This window comes from Dipodomys ordii, unplaced genomic scaffold (genome assembly GCF_000151885.1).
Source record: "Dipodomys ordii isolate 6190 unplaced genomic scaffold, Dord_2.0 Scaffold48, whole genome shotgun sequence".
In the NCBI taxonomy this organism is placed as follows: domain Eukaryota; kingdom Metazoa; phylum Chordata; class Mammalia; order Rodentia; family Heteromyidae; genus Dipodomys; species Dipodomys ordii.
In genome coordinates, this window is record NW_012267264.1 from 14,989,867 (window position 1) to 15,006,664 (window position 16,798).

The 16,798-nt window shown below is 46.5% G+C and overlaps 1 protein-coding gene across 2 annotated transcripts in view; it reads right to left on the bottom strand.

The window, feature by feature from the left end:
• Nxph1 (neurexophilin 1) overlaps positions 1-16,414 on the bottom strand; it is a 288,688-nt gene extending 272,274 nt beyond the window's left edge. Inside the window, exons 1-2 of one of the 2 annotated variants that reach the window (XM_013019962.1) lie at positions 16,138-16,414; positions 15,146-15,315 (exon numbers count right to left, since the gene is read on the bottom strand). In XM_013019962.1, coding sequence (XP_012875416.1) covers positions 15,146-15,199 — 54 coding nt within the window. In that variant the 5' untranslated portion in view covers positions 15,200-15,315; positions 16,138-16,414. Of the gene's footprint in view, positions 1-15,145; positions 15,393-16,137 lie in introns of those variants that run through there. The other variant, XM_013019963.1, reaches the window with a different exon arrangement.
• Between the last annotated feature and the right edge of the window lie 384 nt (positions 16,415-16,798).

The window sequence follows — 16,798 nt, forward strand, 5'->3', positions numbered from 1 at the left end:
AAGAGCCTCAAAAATCTTTTCAAAGCATCTTCTCTTGTTCAGATTGTCATCCATACTACTTTAATAACTAAGAAATTTTATCCTGGGGAATAGTTGGCATTTTTAAAAGTTCAGAGTTGAAAACACACATTCTATAAATAAGTCTACAATGAAGAGCTAAAAGGTTTATTTCTGATTTCTTATTTCACAAACTAAGAACTAGGCATAAAAAAAGATGAGGCCATAAAATGCTTAAAAAGTAGATTACTAGAAACTAATAGAAAACATTATTATCTATTGAGCCAATGATGGGTCAAATGGCATTTTGAATCCTTGCGGAGAATATGAATATGACCTTCATGTATACCATTTACAGAAAGCAATTTTATTTACATTTTTAAATCCACATAAAGGTGAAAGATGATACTGCTGCAAAATGGAACATTTAATTTTTCTGCCCCAAGGCATACGTAGTTCTCCCGAGGTCAAATGTAGTATAAGACGGAAATGAAGCCAGACTCCCTGGCGTCATCTCCTTCCAGTGGACTTTCTCTTTGGGCAGGAGTATATTGAGCCTACTTTGATTCTTCAGAGATACAAAATTTTCTAGATTCCACATAAACTGAGGAATTCTGTAAAACAGGATTTGCATCCTCTTTGTATATTCAGTAAGCTATCAACAAGAAAAAGCTCATGAAAATAAATGGCCAAGGAAAAGCAGGGTGGTGGTGTTTTGTTTTGTTTTGTTTTGTTTTCTGATAAATGTAGTTATTCCCTAACAAATAAATTCAGCTCTCCCTCCACCCAAAGTCTTCCTGCCAAAACATGGCAACTAACTCAAAACACATGTGTGACTTGTTAGGCGAGACACAGATGTTATAGATCATTGTAAAGACCACCTCAGATGACTTAAGGGAGTGTCTTATGTCCCAGTCTCACAATCTTGCTCTGAGGCCCAAGGATGATTTTTCACATTGGTTAGTTCAATAGACTCAAGCTTCCTAAAAAGCTTGTGCTTTATATGCTACCAACACAGTCACTAGTATCAAAGCTATGTTTGTGTCTGCCCCTGTAAAATGAAAACTTAATCTAATAGAACCCTAAACTAATCATAATACCAACAGCAATTTTATACATATCCCAGTATCTAAGCAAGGTATGCCCAGAAGAAGACAAAATAATTTTTCATAAAGATGGAAAGCAAAAGTTATTTTTCAAAAAGAAATTTTAATAAGGTTCATTTTTCTGCCTCACTATTTATTTTCTTGGGCATGTATGCGGGCGTAAGCAGGCACGCGCGCGTGCGCGTACACACACACACACACACACACACACACACACACGATGTAGTAATTAAAAGCCCTGACTCAAGAATAAGACTGCCTAAGAATTCTTTTGCAGCCTTTCACCAGACAACCACACCACAATGCCTCAATTACTTTCTTAGATCTGAGATGGAATAGTAGTAAAGTCACTAGGATTAGCATATTGGTATATCACTAGGATCCTCCAAATATTAACTATACTTACAGGGTTGTTAAAAAGAAATAGAAGAAAGGTGAGGTTAGTTCAGTGATGGACCATTTGTCTAGAATATGCAAGCCCCAGATTTGTATCCCAGAACTACAGGGTGTGGGGGAGGTAGCCAGGGAGGGAAGGGAGCTACATTTTAAAATCCTGGCTCAATACTTAGTCAAAGATAGAAGCAGGAAGATAGAATATCTTATCCTTTGCAGTCATTCCTGCACCTCATGATCATGGCTCATCAAAAACACAAAGCAGTCCTTATATGAAGGAACTCTTTTTTGGTAACCATTGCAATGTCTTGGAGTTGGGGTATGTTAGCCCTTAGAATATATTTTGAACAGCATGTGACAGGAATATTGTGACTTTCAGTCTACCAAATCATTTAATATAGTGTGCTGCCACAGCTAAGTCTTCAGTCAGAATTAATGTCAAAGGAGAAAAGTCACCTGTATTCCCTGGCCAGAGGCCCCCAGATTTTATAACCCAATAAGCTAAAACACTATGCAGAAATTTTAAGAGAATTTAAAGTGTTAAATATAATCAATAGCAAATAATACTCACAAATTAATCAGTACTTAAAATTAGATCATAATAAATATCCTTAGTATTTGCCAACTGAAATTAAAGCACAACAAGGAAATCTCATCTCAATTAGACAGCCTATTCATTGAGCCTGCCTGAGATTTGTCTCATTTCCATAAACAGTTGGCTAGTGGGTGTGGAAATGGCCATTGTCTTCTGGCTTTACTCACAATGGTTTACTATCCACAGTAACTGCGCATGGCTTGCTGGGAAGCAGTGGGCAACTTTATAGCAATCAACTAACTGAAAGAACAAAGACATGTCTTAGGAACATAGTTTGTCTGTGTGAAGTATCCTTATTAGGACTATGCTAGAAGCACCTAGAACCCTGATCCAGAAACCTTTCTCTATAAATGATAGTAAGACATTTTTCTTTATTAACACAGGATTGCTGTGTTCCTGTCCTCTTTCTAATCCCTTTATAACACTCTTAACTCAATGAGCACTCACTAATACCTCTATGGTGTGGGAAGAATTGTTAGCCTCAGTTTGTAAATAAGGAAATTTGAGCAACAGAGAAGTTGTTTACCCAAGATTACAAAATCATGAAAATATTTCACATTTATATTCCTTTCTTTTCTCTTAAAAAGGCTTTTCAAATGGTGATTTCCATAAGAAACACCATGAAGCCTGGCGCTGGTGGCACCCTCCTGTAATCCTGGCTACTCAGGAGGCTGAGAAATAAGGATCACAGTTTAAAGCCAGCCGGGGCAGGAAAGTCCATGAGACTCTTATCTCCAATTAACCTCCAGAAAACCGACAGTGGCACTGTGACTCAAGGTGGTAGAGCACTTGCCCTAAGCTGAAGAACTGAGGGTCAGCACCTAGGCCCAGAATTCAAACCCCACAACTGACCCCCCCCCCAAAAAAAAGAAAAACACCATGAAGGAAGTAAAAGAAATTCAGGATGCCTGTTTTTTCCTTCTTGTGGTAAAGTCTACCCTGGAACCAGGAAGTCACCTGCTTCTCCTTGTCACTCTTCTATTTATACTGTGAATTTAGTGTTGACACCTGGTCAGGTTCCAGGACATTACCACCTAGGTGGAAGTTTTGTGGTGGTCAGCCAGCTTCAGAGATGTAGAATCCCCTTTAAGACTTCTCATTCTTTTCATCATTTGTTCAAGGAAGACCAGGGGAGCATTCTCTCAATCTGTACAAATGTATCTAATTAGAGCCATTGTAACTGTGAAGAATTTCCATCAAGAATGCAAGGCAGGATTAAGCATCTCAAGCCAAAAGACTGACTTTTCATGCCTCCACACTTCAGAACATTTCTTTAAGAGGTACAGATCCAAAAGTGTTAGCTCAGCTCATCTGAGTTAATGCCAAATTTGCATTAGTTTGATAATGGCTAGAGACTGTGGCTGCCTCTTCGGTGCAGCTGTTCATAATTCTGCCTTGTTAAATCAAAAGAAATAAGGTTGAAATCCAACATGAGGCACTCATCTTTCAATTACATATTTCTTGTGAAAGAGGCTAAAACTCTGCCATGTTCTGCAAAATCTCCACATCAATAGCAATTAAGTTTCACATCAAGACGGAAGAAATAGCACACTGACCATGCATGAATAACTTCCTTTCATATGCATTTTTCTCTGCACTTAATTCTATAAAACAATAAATGATGGTGCCCTGGTATAAGAAACTATCCATAAATTGCTGGAAAAGATTATGTGAGTAGAAGTATTTTATATTTTCGATTGCAAAGCTCATGTAGACAGCCCTGTTATCAACTCCACAGCTGCCCCCAACAAATCACAGAACATCATTTTGCCAATAGTTTCAGAATTAAGCCTGGAATTAACTGTGGCATTTTCACAGAAAATTTCTCAAGCAGAAAGTGTGATGGGTCTCATATAATCCAGCCCACACTTTTAAAAGTTTTTCATCAAATATTGAACATCAGCACCATGTAGACAGCCAGCCAGGGAGTGACACGAGGATATTGTTTCTAATCCTTAGATGTTGCAATGAACATTTGTGCAAGGAAAAAGAGATTATATCTATTCTACTCAACCTTGGAGTTAGATGGAACAAGTTTCAAGAATGTCACCAAATTTTTTGGCCAGGTATAATCTTCAGTGCTTTATTTTGATGCCAAAAAATGCACAGTAAAGAACAAATAAATGTATAGTGAGACCTTGGATATTTCTTAGAGACCCATAAAGCTAGTAACAGAATACATAAAAAAAATGTAAGCTTTAATTCATGTTTAGATAAAGAAAAGAATAAGGATCTTAAAAGTTTTCCAAATTTTGCCTGTGCCAAAGAGTAAGAGATTTGTTTGTAAAACTTGAACTGCATTCAGAAGGTCACTTTCATCGTTTGATGTGAAAATCTCTATACAGTTACTTATTCAAAAGTGCATATAAAGCATCATCATCATACAACTAATATAAATATACTAATGAGCATTTTAAACAAAATATCAAAACCATGTTGGACTATTTATTTTCCTTCTCATTTGTCACTTCTTAGTGGCCCTTGGATCTCTTTGTAATCTGGCAAAAGTAATAAATATAGCTTTCCTAAAATTTTGATTGTATACTTTGAGGTTACCTTGGAATCCTGGCAATCAGTTTCAAAATGAATCAAGTACATAAAAGAACAAGCAACATGGTGATTAGCACATCACACAAAAATGGACAATAAATTTCCATCACATTGTCAAACTCACTGAAAACAATCAAATATTTCACTGAACCATTTATAACTATTGATTGCACACCAAGCTTGACTTTATATTCTTCCTATTTTAAATAGATGCGATATTTTATAAGGGCTTCACACGCAGGAGACTGCGAATATAAAGCAGTCCATTAATTTTATATAAGCTGTTTTATATACCTATAGTCTCTAATAACACCCAAGAACAAGGTTACAAGGAGAAGAATCATTTTGTAAAGTTCAACTGGAGTATATATCCATGCCTAAAATGCCAGCTGTAACACCAGTAGTTTCTATTTACCTAAATAGTTCATAATATAGGTGAAAATAACTGATATAAACAACAACACACGTCTTGGGTTTTAATGAAGCAGCATTGTCAAAGCTAAGCTAAGCTTTCAAAGCCAACCACCTACATAAACAAAAGAATGTTCCGTGACATCCTTCAAAAAGGTAGACATGTAGACATACTTCTTCCTTGCTGTGTACAGTCACATGTTTATTTCTGGATATGAAAACTAGTCCTCTATACCAAACAATTTTCACCAAGCCTTTCTACCACTATTTTTCTGGCAATAACCTTTTAGAGAAGGAAATCAAGAGATTGTGATTTTCAATTTTATTAAACATTTCTGTCAGTTTGCATTGTGGATCTTGATGTCGGCCCTGCACAGCCCTATTATACTGTATGGAAATTTGTGCATTGTAGTTGGGTTAGGGACATAGAGAGGTAGAAATATGTAGGACCCACAGCTGTTTGTAGCTAGCTCTTTCTGTTAAGCTTCCAGCATCCCAGCGCACTTTACTATGATGCACATTTCCCATACGTGAGGGGAAGGCCTTGCCTTTTGTTCATCCAACTTAGAACAAGCTGGTAAATGTCTTTTCTCCTTTATTGGAATCTTTTGAAACCAGCATGACTCTGGAGTCTGGTCTCACAGAGGTAGCCCTCCAGACTTAAAAGGACAATTCTGTTAAGATCGAGGTAGGCTTATTACTTCAATATAAGTACTTCCTTAATTTTCCTTTCTCAGCATGTTACATAAATATAAATAAAAAGGTTCTCCACTGGATGTATGTTACATATATCTCACAGAGTTTAATTACAAAGCCTCTAAAAATGAAGACTGTGGGCGGAAAGGAAGCAAGTAGAACACACAATCATGGTATTGTGTTACCAGGCTGTCTCTGACAGCCAGGAAACAAAGACACTCTGCCAATCACAATCCACCATGAAATGTTGGGCTGAGGAAAAGAAAAATCCAATAGGGTGAGCAAGTATTATTTGCTAGTTTAATGCCTGGAAGCCCACAATTTTTAATTTTGTTCTAATTAATGTTATTATAATTATGACAATTTTACTGCCATGAAAAGAAGTTAGGCTTTTTTTGGGAGGAGGGGGGCTTTAAGCTATACATCCTGCCTTTTCTGCAGCAATTGATTGACCGATTCTAATAAGGAACTTGCCAGATGGAGGCCAGCCTCTCACAGACTGCCCATAAGAACTAAAGCATTACAGGGAACTCTGAAGACACTTGAGCAAGAATAAAATATTCCATCCCCAAATGACCACTTCTAAAAGCAAGAAAGACTGAGCCAGAGTGCTGGCTACAGAAAGAAGAAATGGGGAAACCTCTACAATTCAGAGGCAGGACCCAGGGTAGTTTAACAAGCTCAGCAGTCGGGAGGCGGGGTGGATCCAAAGTCCAGCGAGACGGTGGAAGGCTTGGACCCCTTAGGCAAAAGGCAGAGTGAAGTAAGCAAGATAGGAGGAGTCTCCCCCCCCCCCCCGGGGCTTTGCCTAACACTAGGACAGACAATGCTCCTAAACCTTTCCGTTTAATTTCTGGCTCCTCTCCACCTCTAGATTTCTTCTTTCACCGTGGGCTCGCCTTCCTCTAATCTGACTTCTCCTGCGGACTGATGGAACACCACACGCCGGATCTTTCTTCCCTTCATGCGGCGGCGATTTGCACAATCTAGTGTCACGAAAGGATGGACTCGGCTTAGGGGAGAGTAAACCCGGGAGCTTCCCAGAAAACCTTCCCCTTTGACATAGACAACCCCTAGCGCCAGCGCTAGGTACTATCCGGCTTCTTTCGGGATCAAGTCAACAGTGTGATCGTTGCTGAGAAAGTAGTACACTTGAAGTGACAGCAGGGCCAGTGTCCTGGGCGCTCAGAGAGGCCCCCGGGGAGTGTGCAAACTGTCAAAGCAAGGGATGGGGGCTGGAAGCTCGAGAATGTTTGGGGTGAGGGGGGTCGGTTTGTTGTTGCTGTCGTTGTTTGGTAAAGAACTAAAGAGGAACTCCTCCTTGGCCTCCAGGGTCTAATGATGATAAATTCCACGCGGAATCCGGCCCCACGCCGGCGAGCCCAACCACGGAAAATAATGAGGCTGCATTCCCATTCATCTGCATTAAAGGCGAGCCAGGCACTTTCGATAGCAAATATATCGATTCCCTGGCCCGGGCCACGGTTTGTCCTGCTCCTGGTGAATAATTACTACTCCTTTAGAAATTCATAATAATTAGGACTCTCTCCACCCCACCCCCCTCCGCCCTGAGAGCAGCTCTAGCTGTTAAAGGCGCCTGACCCTGCAGGGTGTCGGGGAATCTCGATCCTGCACTTATCCCCCCGCCCCGCACCTCTGCAGAGGGGTTTTTTCAGTCCAGAGAAAAAGCTGGTATCCCGCCCCCCCACCTCCCTGCCTCAGTTTCCCTCCCTGTCCAGTGAGGCTCAAAGACACTTCCAGCTCTGCAAGAGGCATGTTTCTGTTTTGTGGAAAGATAGTTTAATGAACTGTGTGGATCAAATGGGGGGGGGCGCTAGGGAGGCGAGGGAGGGGCGGAGAGAAACCCGGATTTGTCTCCCCGCTGAGCAAACTGCGGTGGTCCCGGGACCAGACAACCCTAGATGGGGCGGGGGACGGTGCACCCCGGAGTTCTGACCGCCAGACCCTTAGGGGAGCCTGGAGACCCGAGCTCGGCGTTCCCAGATGGAAGACTGGGGAAACTGCTCCGGGCCGCAGGGCGGTGTCTGCAGAACCCCGAAGACTTAAATGCGCAGGACCACCGGCCCAGGCGATGGAGCCGGCGGCGGCGGGGGGGGGGGGTAAGGCGGGGGGGGGCTGAGGCTGTGGCGGGGAAATCTCCAGGCCTGGGCTGGCCTCGCTGCGCCCCGGCGCGGCCCATCCGCCTCCCCACCGGCCCGCGGCCTCTCGGGGAGAGCTATCGCGGTCCAGCCCGCGGCTCCACGAGCCCAGATGGTGCGGGGCGTCGAAGAAAAGTTTGCTGGAAGTGCCCTTGGGCTGTGATGAGCCTGGAGGTCCGGACGGAAGAGCGTAGCACCTGTGAATTCACCAACCCTTGGGGATTTCCGGCGCTCGCCCTGGGTTAAGTGCGGACAATGGGAGTGTGCAGCGGCGATGGCCTGCAGCGGGGTCCAGGCACAGCGGCCTGGGATTGGAGGGGGGGTCACAAGAGTTTCCTAGTGGAGGTAGGAAGGCTACGTGGAAGAAAAGTTTCCTGGCTTCTCACAGAACCTGGTGGGAAGGGGTTGGAGGACACGGAGCAGGGCGCGTGAGAGCCCCGCCCCCGCCCCTCCCTCCCTGCGTCCCTCCCCGCTGCGGGGTGGGCCGCGCCGGGCTGTGGGGGGGTTCTCGGGGTCGCAGTCTGTGACCGAGGTAGGGGTGACGGCGGCGGGCGGGAAGGGGGAGGCCAGGCGCGAGGCTGCGGTTCCGCGGGGACGCGCGAAGCCCCGCGAAGCCAGTTTCTACGGAGACACTGGCGGCTCCGAAGCAGCAATTTGTCATTTTGTGGGAGAAAAGAAACAGTACCAGAAAAAAAAAATGCCTCCAGGTTGTGGCTTCTCCCATTCTCATGCAGATGAGACGGTCGGCTCGGGAGGCCGCTTGCGAACCTCCCCTCCTCCCCCCCTTCCCCCCCCCTCGCATTTCCGGCTTGAAGGAGTCAAATACCCTCCTTCATTTCCAGGAAGGAGGAGCTGGGAACGCTTTCCTGGGGTTCGACCCAGAGGCACGTGCTGCCCCCTTGCTGCTCTAGAGACCACACCCTGCACCCCAAACCAACGCGCGGACTTTGGGGTGCCACCCACAGTCCTTGGACTCGAGGCTCCGCCTAGGCACTTTGGACGATCAACCACACCTGAACCAGAGAGATCTCCACCCCCGACACACACCCCCCATACACACACACACACTCGCCACCCCCACCTCTGCAGAACCCAGAATAGCCTAGAAAGGGCTGTTTACAGAGTAGGTAATTAAGTGTGTCAGCCCCCAGCGAAGACGCAGCGCGCACGTCAGAAGTTTAAAGCACAACCAGCTAGCCGCGAGGGCAGGGGACAAACTTGGAAAGTAAGCCGCCGTGGCGCTCTTGGGCGCGCGAGGGGCCCGGAGACGCCGCCCATGTATCATCTCAATAAACAGCTGCTTCTGGAAGGCTTGCGTGGTAATTGAGACGGGAGCTCTTTTCTGATCTGGGTTGGCATTTCCTCATCTTGAGCTGACAGAGCCAGCTCAGGAAATTGCTGGTAATATTCATCTGGGGAGCACTTTCATTAAACGTAATTCATTCGACTTTCACAATAAATTGAGTGACATCCTTCCCGCGGAACCTTTTTATCCTTGATTAAGTGCTTGCCAAGCTTTGGTTCCCCGCTTTATTGTCACATTGCTTCGAGCAGAGTCGTCAACATGCCAATCGGCAGCAGAAAAAGAAAAAAAAAAAAAAGACAGAAAGCAAGAACTGCGCGCCTGTGTTTTTACCCAGCTCCGGGAGGGGTTCGTGCTGACATGGAGAAACAGAGCTGGTCGGAAACGCGACTAGTGGATCAATTGAGATCGCAACTGGCAACAAACTCGGTGGTGACCGGGAGAACGGGAGAGAAGGGGGGACGCGAGGGCTCCGACTTCGCTACCCACCCGCCTGCGCGGGGAAGCGGCTGGCCTAAACGACGCCCGGCCGGCGGGCGACTCGCCGGCTTCCAGTGAATTCAAATAGACAAAACTATCAAGGTCTTCAGATGAGATCTGAAGTTCCTAAAGGACACCATAGTCCAAGGAGAACTTTTCTGGAACCGAATCAAATCTAGACATTTCGCTTTTGAAAAGGGAGAGAACACACACTTGCTGCTTCACAAGTCTCCAAGATGCCTAGCTGCACCTGCTTTATAAAGGGGCGGGCGGAAGAGGACCAGGGAGGGTAATTTCGCACTCCCGAGAGATTCCTTTTTGACTCTGAACGACCAGCTCCTAGATAGCCAAATCCCTTAGGCTCTTCAGACCCAGGAAGTCCAGGATGAAGTGACCAGCACCTCGCTATTTCAGAACTGGACAATGAAGAAGACATCCCATGTCATTGTGGCTCCTCCCTTGCTGTCCCTTGCTTCGCTGCCCTCCCCCAAATAAAATCAAAGAAGCCAAGGACAGAAAATTGCTTATCTGAAAAAGCAATATCCAAATGCTTTCATCACTCAAATGTCCTTTTGAAAATATTGTCGACGGTGGTTATTACCCGGACAATGCTGTCAATTTCTGTAGTCTGCAGAAAATCTTTCCTCGGATAGAAAAGTAGGACATTGGGCACCTATCTCAAAAAAAATCAACCAATTTCCCTGCCACCGGATATATTTTTCACCCAGACAACACTTTCATTAAGGGGGGAAATAGCCGTCAACAATTCAAAGCCAAATAGAAATCAACTTCGCACAAAGAGGAGCCACAAATTTAATAGCTTTCTGGGAAAATACTGCTGACAGAGTTGGACCAATTCTGGTTTTTCTCCCTCTGATCCTGAAGGCAGTTTCTCTGAACCTACTGCAAGAAGGTCCCCTACCATAATATTCCTGGAAATGGGACAAAAAGGCCAACCACCCAAGTGCTTCTCACACACCACATAGTTGCTTTCCTGGTCAATGGAGAGTTGAATAGTTCAGAAATATGTCTGGAATCATAGCAACTTCTTCTCTGCCTCAAAGAGCTCTGAAGCACACACTGTGGGACTGATTAGTTGTGATCATGTTGTGATGCTAGGGCATAGGCCCCTCCAAAAACCTAGGCTTAATCCTCTGTCTAGATGGCTGGTCTGGCGCAGAAGAGTGAGGAAATGCAATGCAGTGGGGAATATTTAGTACTACCTCCAAGAACTAGCTAGAACAGCAAACACTTAATAGTCACTGCTGGGTGGCTAATTTATTTTATTTAGCTTACTTTCAGGAATAAGCTGAAATTAAAACTTTCAATGAGGTTAATTTTCAAAGGATAGGAAGTATACATGCCTGGTCCAAAGAATAGATAATAGTGGTTTCTCTCCCTCTGTCTTCCCCCATCCTCCATATTTTTAACAGCCACCTGCATAATGAGTGGTCTTCACCAAATACTTTGCCTTTTAACTATGCAGAACATAGTGGTCTTGAAGATTATGAATCACTTTTTAAACTCAATCAATTGCCATAGGATTATGCATTGTAAGAACATGCTATCAAGATGCATTGTATTTATAAAGTGATGTGTACAGCGACTTCAAGATATAAATTAAATTAAGAAAAAAGATCGTCCCAAATTTGAGAGAAAGGGGTGGCTCCAAATATTGTGGCACAGGTTTAGAGAAGATTGTCCAAGTCTTGTGTATTTTCACAAAGCAACTAGATTACTATTGTCATTCCCAGCAGAATGTGTGGGCTTCTCATTAAATAATGCTCTAGCTATATGATTGGTCACAATAACAGCATTCAACCAAATTCACTCCATTTCCTTGGACTCAAATGATGAGTAACTTTGATATTTCCAAGCCTAGGCAGTCCTCATTCGACTCCATTTGCTACCTCTGAAAACTACCACAGGTGAGCCCCCCAAAATAATGCAATAATATATTTTCTGCTGAGATAGAATCTTCCTGTTCCCTGGCCTGTCCTTCAGGTTGACCCACTAGGGATAATTCAGTTTAAGAGACATGCATCCTTCCCATTCTTTACTGTGAACAACCACATTTCATACTTCCATGTGTTCTTCAATTCAGTTAAAAATGCTGTAGTCCTGTTATCCCATTATTATCATATTCAAAATCTCCTGGAATCAGTCCAGGACTGAAAGGAGAATAAAGATGGCAGAACCTTTACATTTTTTAAACAAATCACAACATACATTGCTCTCCTGCTGAATTCAGACTTTAAAATCTGCAATATATCACATATGACAAATTGAAATTTTCTTTACCTTTATACTGAAAAGATGGTTTCCTACTCTGTGTATCTGTGATGAAAGCCTTCCTTGTGATCATATTTGAACATTCCAGCTAATGTACTTCAGAAGGTAGCTTTGCACACACATTTTAATTAGTTTTTTTATTGCAAGTTAGCTTGTCATATGAAATAGGATAGATTCATCTCTCAATAAATACAAACTGGCTAAAAAAAATCCTCAACTGGCATTATAGCAGACATTCAAAGGACACTGGACCAAGTAAGAGGGCATCCACCCACGAACATTCAGAAAACTGTGACTAATGTGGGGATACTTTGTCTGAGAGATAGAGAGTTCTTTATCATGAGAAATACTCCTTGTTCTCTGACAAAATATGACCATGACTTCTGGGGAAACTAGGATTCCCAAGGCACAAAGGCAAAGGTGTACTGAAGGTACACCTGCAAGAGAAGGCACAAATAGAATTCTCTGGTGTGAGTGCACCGAGGCAAAATTAAATTACCTCTGAAATTCCTCCATTGCTCATGTCAGTTCAAGGTAAAAATCAGTGTTTTTGTCACCCTGCCTGCTTGAAGCTGCTCCTGACAACAAGTATGCATCTAGTTCCGGATTATTGCAAAGAGCTAGAATGTCCCCAAGATGCAGTTCCAAATAAATGATTTGATTCAGTTACTCTGTCTGATGTTAGCTGAAATAGATGGGGAGAAGCACCTTGATCACTTCATCTGTAACTTGCCCTAGAGTTTTTGTCAAGACTCCCGGCTTCTTTATTTACCCTCACACCACCCTGGTGTGACTACCCAATTCGCCCTTTCAAATTCATTTTCCTGGTCAAAAGTCAGCTTCCTCCTCCTACAGGAAAACAAGTTGGAATTTTGCTGGCAAATATCCATAGGATTCCAGTCCCTGAAAATACTACCCTGGGCCATGGCCATTAGTCCTTTGTTTTGTGTGGTTTCTAATCCCCGACACACAAAACAACTTTAGATTGGAGAGAAAAGAATGGACTTCTAAACCGCCTTTTCTATTTTATTGTTCACATTTCGTATTGTTTTGTGTGAAATTGGAAAAATCGTCTCCTTTCTCTGTATTGCCAAAAGGCATTCAGGTAATGAAGTCTGTAACTAAACGGTAATTGAATCAGCATAATTTGCACACTGAATGGTTTTCAAATGCTCCCAGTTTACAATTAAAGGAGAATTAATGCGCTTGTTGTTGAGAACGCAGCGCATTAGAATAAATCCAGCACTGTTGTTGTAATGAGTGGAAAACGGTTTAACTGCCAACAAACACATTTAAAATTTAACACAACGTATTGATTTCACTTCTGCTTTTGATAGATTATTTTCCAGACTATCGAAATACTTGCTTTGAGCATTAGAATGCCCTATAGCCGAGAGCCCTGGCCGGGCGTGTGATCACAGCCCAAGGACGTAAGAACAGTCCTGAGGTTCAGGTTCTGCGTGAAGGTATGCAGAAGGGATGGAGTGGCCGGTTACTACGGTCCAGGGCATCGTTAATATTCCTCCTCGGACGCGTTCCCTTTGCTCTCCTCCCTCCCCGTTTCTCAAAAATCTCTGACTTTCCTCTACCCAAACTTTCTGTCCGCCCAAAGTCCGGGCTCTCAATGTCAATGAAGGGCTTCCTGGGCACAGGTAGGTGTGGGAGAAAATGATAGAAGAGAAATGGGAAAGACAGACACCCACTGCACTCGCAACGCAGCGAAGCCCGGACTTCGGTGACCGAGTCGGGAAAAGCTGTTCTTTTGGATTGGCTGCCCCGGCTTTCACCTGTTTACCCCAAGGTGTCCTGCGGGCGAGGACATTGATGCGCAGCGCCCTCTGGCGTCCGCAGCTGCTACGGTCAGGCTTTAAAGGTGTAGGGAGGCAACACTGAAGGCTCTTGGGTGGAAGCTAAAACAGGTTAAAGACGCGCGCGCACGCACACACACACACTTACACCCCCCCCCACACACACACAACCGTATTCACATAATTCCCAGCCATGCAGTCACAGCAGCACCAAGGCAAAAGCGGAGAGACGCTGCCAACTGCACGGATAGCTTCCAGGCTTGTGGATTCTGAAACTCTGGAGTGAGATGCCAGTACCCCCCTAGTCCCATCCACCCGGCTCCAGGAGTGCACGCAGGCGGCCCCGGCGCTCCCTGTCCCTCGACAATATATACTAAGCCAGCCCTCCCATGCACTTTTGCAGCTCGGGATGAACTGTGGGGCTGCCCGCGCCCAACCCAACTTCACCAGCAGGGCGCGAGTGTTCCTGACACTCGAAGAAGCCAGGGACCGGAGAATTCACACTCTCCTAGGCTCGGCGCGGTGCCCATAGCTTCCAATTCACCACAACAAAGCGCTTCTCCCTGGAGCCTAATTCCATCACTAGGCAAAGTCTATAAACCTCGGAAAACTGTTCCCGGAGGACCAGACCACGGCTTTGTGTAGGATTCTCTCCCTGATGACAAGACCCGCCATTTCCTACTTAGGATTCAGCACTAAAAGTCAGGCTCGGTGATTGGGTGGAATCTGATGGTTGAGAGAGCGGAGGGCACAGGATGAAGTATCTCTGTCTGGCCGCTCACAGTGTCCCTGTGTGAAGTTATCCTTCGACTTGTCCTCCAACTCGAAGAAAGTTCCCTGCACTTCTTTACGTGCTCCACCTTCCAAACTGGGAGTGGGTGGGCAGAGCCACATTCAAAACCACACACTTAGGCAGATCTGCGCCTTCCGCCCCTCCACCCCACCCCCGTTCTCTCTCCTCTGAAGTCCCTGGATGAACTAGCAAAGAGTTCCGTGCCTTCCATCTCCTCTCTTTGCCTTCTCCCCTACCCCACCCCACCCCCCAAAAATCCTGTCTATTACTCCTTTGGTTTCTGGACATCTAGAGTGCCCTTGCCCCGGTTCAGTAGCACTCCCCGGAGAGGGGAGTCTGGAGCCATAAAAGGAGTTGGGAACCCCAAAAAATCCCACAGGAATCCAAAGAACAGCTTCCCAAAGTTATTCAAACACAGTCTCTAGGAACACTGAGGTCGATGGCTGAGCAGGCAGCCCTCGCCTCCCGATCACCATCACCACCACCCCGCGCGCGCACCCACAGTGGCTTGGCCTCCCCGCCAGGGTGGAATTTCAAAGGCATCCGACCCGCCAGGACTTACCAAGTAGACTGTGGGCTGCAGGAGGAGAAGCACGTACCAGCACGCAGCCTGCATCCTCCCGCGTCTCAAACTTCCTTGGCGGTGCCTTCTCTGAGTCTTTGTTCCTTCAGAAACATAGATCCACCTGTCATCCACTTTACAGAGCAAGGAGCGTTCTCAGCATCAGAAGCCTAGATACAAATGAAATTAGACATCCCATGACCACGCGGGCAAGGTTAGGCGATCGAGCAGGGGAAAGAGGGTCGTGACGAAGAGGAGTAGACGGAAATGGGAAGGGGAGGCGGGGGAGCGGGGAGGGGGGGCACGGAGATTTGAAAAGCCAGTGCACCCAGCGCCTGCCAGGGGCACAGCCCGGTCCGGTCCGCAGGCAGGCGGGTCAGGCCGGCGCGGGAGAGGAGGAGGGGCTCCCCGCTTCTCAGCGCCAGTTCACCCGAGACAGAGGCCAGAGGTTCCTGGGCACCCCGAGTTCATGCTGGTTAGTTGGGCACCCTGCTGGCTTTGGCAACCGGATCTGTCCTAGTGTCGGACCGAGTGGCGGGCGGCCCGGACTACAGGCGGCAGCTTGTTCTCCGCCAGCCTTGGCAGGGGCTTACACACACGTCCACCCCAGTAGAGACAGAGGAGAGTGTGTGAGCGAGTTGGCAAAAGAGAGAAATGGGTAGGTAGACCGGACCAGGATCTCTCAACACCTTCGGTGAGGAGGAGGGGAAGGGGGTGGGGAAAGGGATTACAATTGCATTCAGCAAGCGAGGCTCAGTTTACCCATTTGAATCCTCAGCATACAGATAACACATGCATACACATACACCATCACCTCTCGAGAGCTACTTTTTGTCGAGCCAAGGGGCACACAGTCAGTTGGTAACTTCTAGAGCGGGTGCCTGCGAGGGTCACCAGGCGAGCCCTCCCCCTCAGCCAGCGCCCCTCCCCGCTGCCACTTCCTGGCCACTGCCCCCCCTGCCCCCGGGAAAGTGGAGGTGAAGGGTACGTACCGCACAGGCTGGACTAGAGGCGAATCCTGAGACGGAGAGCAGGGACCGCTCTGACCAGGCTCCATGGAAGAGCTACTCGGGCCTGGCGTCGCCAGCGCCCCGGACGCGCCCTCCCTGGAGCTCCATGTCCACGCTCGGGCGAAACGGGGCCAGCTGCCTCGGCCAGCCTCGGCGGAGCCGGTGTCCCGGTGCCCGGCTGGCACTCAAGATTGGTTCTTGGGAGCCCAGGCTTGGCACAGTTGGATTCACGGTGCAGAAAACTTAAGCGTCGAGAGAGAAAGAGAGAGAGAGAGAGAGAGCGCAGGGGGGAGGAGGGAGTAGAGGAGGAAAGAGAGAAAGAGGGAGGGAGAGAGGCGAATGCGCCGGGCTGCAGCGCCGGACAGACCCAGACTGGCTTTGCTGGCACTGGGATGAGCCGCCCAGGACTCCCTGCTTATCCGCGATTGCCAGAAGAGAGTAGAAATTACGAGGGGAGGAGACTACACAAGTCCTGGGGACTTGAACTTGAGAATAAGACACTGGCTTCTCCGAAGAGGGGGAGGGCGCGGGGGGAGGAAGCCACCGGAGAGGCACGGACAGTCCCAGTTTGGGTGGAGTGGCGAGAAATGAGAGGCTGCGGGCGCACCACGCAGCTGCGGCTCCGGCCGAGATGCTGAGAAGC